The 6,685-nt window shown below is 72.3% G+C and overlaps 1 protein-coding gene across 1 annotated transcript; it reads left to right on the plus strand.

Moving 5' to 3' along the window:
* Positions 1 to 744: 744 nt before the first annotated feature.
* SKOR1 (SKI family transcriptional corepressor 1) lies at positions 745 to 4,754 on the plus strand. Its single transcript, XM_059824087.1, has 8 exons — positions 745 to 2,715; positions 2,794 to 2,890; positions 3,313 to 3,420; positions 3,547 to 3,618; positions 3,860 to 3,934; positions 4,007 to 4,081; positions 4,494 to 4,559; positions 4,657 to 4,754. Exons 1-8 carry the CDS (start codon positions 745 to 747, stop codon positions 4,752 to 4,754), a joined length of 2,562 nt encoding a protein of 853 aa, XP_059680070.1.
* Positions 4,755 to 6,685: the final 1,931 nt, after the last annotated feature.

The raw sequence follows: 6,685 nt of genomic DNA on the forward strand, positions 1-6,685 counted from the left end.
CCCCGCTAAGCCAATTTGCCCGGTGCGCCGCTGCCCGTCTGCTGCTCGGCGCCGCGGGTCCCGCCCGCCCCGGCCCCTAATCCGCCCGCTCCCCATCGCCTGCCGGGGCCGCGACAAAGGGGCTCCCGGCCCGCCGCGCCCGCTCCGCCCGCCCGCGGGCACCGAGCGGCAAGTTTCGGCCCGCCCGGCCCGGCCCGGGGCTCGGCCCCCCCCGGCCCCGCCGCCGCGGGACGCGCCGGTCGCGTCCTCCGGCGCCTTTCGTTGGAGCGCGCCCGGGGCTCGCCGCAACGGGCGGCCCGGCACGGCTCGGCGAGCCGGCACAAAGGGAAGGGAGGCGGCACCTCCCGGGGACCCGGGGCGGGGGGAGCCCCCCCCCACACCCCCCACACCCCCCCCCCGGGACGCCCTTGCCCCCGCGGCGGCCGCTTTCTCCGCGCTGCCGGGGCCGGCGGCTCCGCGCCCGGCGGCGGATGCGGCGGAGCTCGGTACCGGCGGCCGCGGGGCGGGGGACGCGCTGCGGCCCCGCCGGACCTCCCCGGCCGGTCTGCCCGCGGCGGGGAGGGTCCTGCGGCAGCGGCCCGGGGAGGGGGGGGGGGGGGCGGGCCGGGGCCGGCAGCGCGGAGCGGGGAGCGGGGCTGCGGGAGCGGCGGGCCGGGCGCGGCGGCGGGCGGCGGCGGGGCCCCGGGAGCGCTTCTAACCCGCGCCGTTCCCCGATTTTGTTTTGCAGGGGCGTTTTGGGGGGGAATGGAGGCGATCGCCAGTCAGATGGGAAATGGGAGAGATGCAAGCTCCTCCCCGAATTCAAAGCAAGAGCTGCAGCCGTACCAGGGCTCCAATACCCTCAAGCCCAACCAAGTGGGTGAGACCTCTCTGTACGGCGTGCCCATCGTGTCCCTGGTCATCGACGGGCAGGAGCGGCTGTGCCTGGCGCAGATCTCCAACACGCTGCTCAAGAACTACAGCTACAATGAGATCCACAACCGGCGGGTGGCCCTGGGCATCACCTGCGTGCAGTGCACGCCGGTGCAGCTGGAGATCCTGCGGCGGGCCGGGGCCATGCCCATCTCCTCCCGCCGCTGCGGCATGATCACCAAGCGGGAGGCGGAGCGGCTCTGCAAGTCCTTCCTGGGCGAGCACAAGCCGCCCAAGCTGCCCGAGAACTTCGCCTTCGACGTGGTGCACGAGTGCGCCTGGGGCTCCCGGGGCAGCTTCATCCCGGCCCGCTACAACAGCTCCCGCGCCAAGTGCATCAAGTGCAGCTACTGCAGCATGTACTTCTCCCCCAACAAGTTCATCTTCCACTCCCACCGCACCCCGGACTCCAAGTACACCCAGCCCGACGCCGCCAACTTCAACTCCTGGCGCCGCCACCTCAAGCTCAGCGACAAGACGGCCACGGAGGAGCTGTCGCACGCCTGGGAGGATGTCAAGGCCATGTTCAACGGCGGCACCCGCAAGCGGACCTTCTCCCTGCAAGGGGCGGCCGCCGGCGGGCCCGGCGCCGGCTCCCCGGCCGCCAAGGCCGCGCTGCACCCGCCGCCGCCCGCCGGCCCCGAGCTGGCCCCGGCGCACAAGAGCCTGCGCTGCAGCGGGCAGGAGCCGGCGGGCGAGCGCGGGGCGCTGGGGCTGCCGGCGGCGCACGGCGGGGCGGCGGGCGCGCACGGCGGGGCGGGCGCGGTGCGCAGCTACCCGGTGATCCCGGTGCCCAGCAAGGGCTTCGGGATGCTGCAGAAGCTGCCGCCGCCGCTCTTCCCCCACCCCTACGGCTTCCCCGCCGCCGCTTTCGGACTCTGCCCCAAGAAGCAGGAGGACGCGCTGGGCGGCGCGGGGGGCGGCGAGGCGGGCAAGGGCGGCGCGCTGCCCCCCGGCATGTTCTGGGGACCCCCGCACCCGCACCCGCACCAGCCGGCCCAGCCGCCCCCCCAGCCCGGGGCCGCCAAGGACGCCGGCGTCTACCCCTCCTTCCCCGTCTTCTGGCCGGCCGCCGGCAGCCTGCCCGTGCCGCCCTACCCGGCGCAGAGCCAGGCCAAGGCGGCGGCCACGGCCGTGGTGGTGGCGGCGGCGGCGGCGGCGGCGGCGGCGGCGGCCGAGCCCCCGGGCCTGCCGGGCCGGCACGGCGAGCCGGAGGGCTCGGAGCCGTCGGGCAGCGGCAGGAGCAGCGCCACCCCCCAGGAGGGCGCCGGGGCGGAGGGCGAGCGCTGCCCCAGCGCGCTGTCGCGGGCGGCGGGCGAGGAGGAGCGCTCCGGGGACGAGGCGCTGCTCCCCCCGCTGCCCCTGCCCCGGAAGGGCAGCTACCTCTCCGCCTTCCGCCCGGTGGTGAAGGACGCCGAGAGCATCGCCAAGCTCTACGGCACCCGCGAGGCCTACGGCGGCGCGGCCCCCCGCGGCCCCGGCTACCTCTCCCCGGACTTCCTCAGCGAGGGCAGCTCCAGCTACCGCTCGCTCTCCCCCGGGGGGGACACGGCCGAGGAGCCCGAGGTGGACGTGGAGTCCAACCGCTTCCCGGAGGACGAGGAGGAGGACGCCGCCGCCGCCGCCGCCGCCCCCCCCGAGGGACGGGACCCGCCGCCGCCCCGGCTGCTGGCCGGTACCGAGGAGCCGCCGCCCGCCGGGGCCGAGGGGCCCGAGGAGAAGGCGGGCGAGCCGGCGGCGGAGGAGGGCGGCCAGCCGCCCGACGGCAGCCCCGAGCGGAGCAGCAGCAGGGGCGCCTACGAGGTGCGGGGCCGGGGGGGCGGCTCTGCCCTCGGGGGGCCCCGCGGCGCCCCGCCGCCGCCCTGACTCGCTCTTTTGTAGGTGTACGCGCCGGACAGGGGGGAGCACCTGCAGCCGCTGAAGACCGCCGCCTCCCTGGGAGCCCCGGCCGCCTACCTGTGCACCCCCGAGGCTAAGGGTAAAACGGGCCGGGGGGGCCGGGAGGCCGCGGCGCCTCGAGGGCGCGGCCCCGGGCGCGGCCCCCGCCGGCAGCTCAGCCCCGGGGGGGCTGCCGGGCCGCCGCTTTCGTTTGGGGCGTTTCGGGAGAAAAGCGAGCGCAAACGGTTGCCGGAGGGGGGGGGGCGGCCAGGCCCCCCCCCGGGCCCGGGGGTGCCGCCGTCGGACGGGGCCGGGGCCGGGGCGGCGGGGATGGGCTGGCGGGGCCGCGCACGGCCCGGCGGGGCAAAGCTCCTGCCAGCAAGCTGCTTTCCAAGAGCAAAGCGATTAGGGTGTCCGCTAAGAAGGTTTTAACGAGGGCTTTGTCCGTAATTATGTAATTAAGGATATATCAGGACCCTACTTTCATTGCTTATGGTTGAAAATCGGTTTATTAACTTTAAGAGCAAGATAAAGAAGACAATCACTCCGCGGCAGAGGATTTAGAGACCAGAAAATCCTATCAGGACCAAAGGAATGTCTCCCATCCCAGCCCTGTAAATACCGACAGAGGTAAGCGCCGCTCCGCGCTCCGCCGCGGCCCCTCCGCGGGGCGACGCGCGGCCCCTCCGCGGGGCGATGCGCGGCCGGCGGAGCCCCCCGCGGCGGGGCTGACGGCCCTCTGCCCCCCCCCGCCAGGAGAGGACGGCCTCGGCATGGATGTCGCCGGGTCGCAGCTGGTGGAAAAGGACATCGAAAATTTGGCCCGAGGTGAGGGGAAAGGGGGGGCGCGTCCCGCGGCGGGGCGGGGGGCTGCGGGGGGGCGGGGGGGGCAGGCGGGACCCCCCGGCCTCTCCCCGCGGCTCGAGGTATTTGTGTTTTCTGCGGGAGTGATTAACTCCTGTGATTAACGTAAGGTAATGCGATTAGCGCCGCGCTGAGCCGCCTCCGTATGGAAAAGTGCGGCCCCCCCCCCCCCGCCCCCCCAACCCTGCCGTGTATTTTTAAACAGACGAGTTACAAAAACTGGTCCTGGAGCAAATGGAGCTGAGGAAAAAGCTGGAGAGGGACTTCCAGAGCCTGAAAGGTACCGGCCACCCCCCCCCCCCCGCTTCCCCGCCCCGCCCGGGGCGCGGTGCTGACCCCCCCCGCCCCGCAGATAACTTCCAGGACCAGATGAAGCGGGAGCTGGCGTACCGGGAGGAGATGGTGCAGCAGCTGCAGATCGTCCGAGGTGCGGCCCGGCCGGCCAGCCGGCAAGTCGGGCTTTCATTTTCTATCTCCTTTTTGTCCCTCTTTCGAGTTATTTAATTTTTTTAAAATAATTTGGTTTTAACCGATATCCTTTCCTGCGCCCCGATTCCCCTCGGCGTTTCCAGCCGCCCCGCAAACGGCTGCGAGGCACCGTTACACGGGAACTTCCCTCTCCCGGCCCCCGCCCCCCGCGCCCCCCTGACCCCCGGGGCCCCGCGCAGCCCCCCCGCCTTTCCGCGCATCCCGCACCGCCCCCCCGGCACCCCGCGCTGCGGACGAGCGCGATGCCCTTGGGCCCAGCGCATCCCCGACGGGGCGGCCGCGCCCTGGGGGGGGGTGTGTGTGTGTGTCCCCCGCCCCCGGCGCCGTGTGATGCTCTCCCCCCATCCCAGATACGCTCTGCAACGAGCTGGACCAGGAGCGGAAAGCGCGCTACGCCATCCAGCAAAAGTTGAAAGGTACCGGGGCAGGACGGGGCGGGGGGGGCACAGACGTCTAAGGGGGACCGACACCGCGTAGGGGGGGCCCGGGGGTGACGGCTCCGTCGCTTTGCAGAGGCCCACGACGCGCTGCATCACTTCTCCTGCAAGATGCTGACCCCGCGGCACTGCACGGGGAACTGCTCCTTCAAGCCGCCGCTGCTGCCCCAGTGAGCCCCCCCCCGCCCCCCGGACCCCCCTTCCCCGAAGCCATGCGGGCAGAGCCCACACAAGCCATTTCCACGAGGAGACACTTGTACATAGAGGACTCGGAGCCCGGCTTTCCTCGGACTGGCAATACGGCGGGGAGCGGCCCCGGGCCGGCCGGAGGGGGAGCCGGGCCCCCCCCCCGCGCCCCCCGGGGCCCCCCGCTCCGCCTCTCCCCCTCCCTCCCTGTGTGTCCGCTTCTCCATCCCTTGTCCAGACTGGAAACAAAAGTGGCTATGTGCAATGGATATAAATGTACTGTGATTCTCTTGGTACAGTATTTGTTGGATTTTTATTTATTTATGATGTATATTTACCCCCCCCCCGGGCCCCCTCCTCCCTCCCCACCCCCTTGTAAATTTATGGATGTAACGGCACTTTAACGGGCGCTCCGCGACTCCGGAGGCAGAACAACGCTCGCCCGCTCCGGGGGGAGCCCCTCTGTACGTGATTTTGCTTCTTTAATAAAAACCGACTTTAAGAAGCCGCCTGCTCCGTGGGACTGGCCCGGGGGGGCGGGGGGGGCCCCGCTCCCGGGCACGGCACGGCCCCCCCACCCACCCCCGGGGGGTGCCGCAGCCGGGGGGGGGGGGGGGCCTCCCCGGTCCCCCTCCTCCTCCGCGCCGCAGCCGGGAGCTCATTAATGCTCATTTATATGCTCGTTTCACACATGAAAGTATCACGTTAATGAGCTCCGAGGGCGGGTGTGGAGGTGCTGGCGCACCTCTTACCCCGAATACCCGGGTTTAGCCCGGGATTCACCCTGCGCGGCTCCGCGGCGGGGAGCGGGCTGGGGGGGCTGCACCTCCCACCCGGGGCGCTGCCGGAGGGACCGCCCGTTGCACCGCGGGTTGTCCTGCAGGACACCGGGGCTGCGGGGGCCGGGACCGGGGGATGCACCTTGCACCGGGGCTCCGGGGATGCACCGGGGGTGCGGGGACCGCGAGCACCCCGGGGACCGGTGCACGGACGGGGCGGGCGGGGGGCAGTCTGGAGGGGGCTGCGCGTTGCCCGTCCCGGCGCTGCCCGCGGGGTTCCCGCGGTGGGAGCCGTCCCCGGGAGCTCCGCAGCGCCGATCGCTCGTTAATTAGTTTCCGGGGCTCTCATTAGGCGGAGCCGCGGCGGTTCCGCGGCCTGGGCCGCCACCGCGTGGGCACAGCCGGCAGTGCAGCCCCCCCCCCCCCCCGGGGCAGCGGTGCGCGGTGCTCCGGCCCCGCATCCCCCCGGCCCCGCATCCCCCCGGCCCCGCACACGGCCGCCGGGCCCGATCCGGCGGCACCCCGCGGGGGTGCTTGGCGAAGGGAGGGGACCGGGAGCTGCCCCCCCTCCCGGGTCCCCTTGCACGGCCGCATCCTGCCAGCGCAGCAGCTCCCCCCGCCGACGGGGCGGGGGCTCCAGAGGTGCCTCCCGGCCTAAATCCCCCCGCGAGTCTCCGATCGAACCCCGGGGTTTTTATTAGGCGTTATCCCCCTCGGTAGGGACCGGGCCGCGGGTGCCTGACCCTGGGATCAGCTGTGCCGGGGCGGGAGCCGCATCCCTCCTCACCTGTGGGTGAGGAAGACCACCCGAGCCAGAGCTGGGGCAGGTGGACGCGGTTGGTTGGGCTGAAGGTTACAAAACCCTTGGGGTGGAGGTGCAGCTGACTCTCTCGGGCTCTCCTCGTTTCTCAGAGCACCAGGCAAAGCTCTTGCGGCTTGTTCGGGGACAGGCGTCCTTTTGCGCTCTGCGAGCCGCAGAAGGTGTCCGCAGTACGTGACCCTGAGCGGGAGCAGCGGGGCTGGGGGTGCCGGTGGCATCTCTCACCCAGGTAAGACTGCGGGGACGGGGATCGTCTTGCTGGGACGCGGAAGGGATGCGTAGACCGGGGAGACGATAGCAAAGAGGTGAATAAAAAGATA

This window comes from Gavia stellata, chromosome 13 (assembly GCF_030936135.1).
Source record: "Gavia stellata isolate bGavSte3 chromosome 13, bGavSte3.hap2, whole genome shotgun sequence".
Taxonomy (NCBI): Eukaryota; Metazoa; Chordata; class Aves; order Gaviiformes; family Gaviidae; genus Gavia; species Gavia stellata.

Bases quoted from the DNA above. Each gene is read 5' to 3' on its own strand.
- SKOR1 (XM_059824087.1), top strand. From the start codon at position 745: ATGGAGGCGATCGCCAGTCAGATGGGAAATGGGAGAGATGCAAGCTCC. The intron at 2,891-3,312 runs GTAAAACGGGCC...ATTAACTTTAAG, and splicing joins GTGCACCCCCGAGGCTAAGG to AGCAAGATAAAGAAGACAAT. The intron at 4,082-4,493 runs GTGCGGCCCGGC...CCCCCATCCCAG, and splicing joins GCAGCTGCAGATCGTCCGAG to ATACGCTCTGCAACGAGCTG.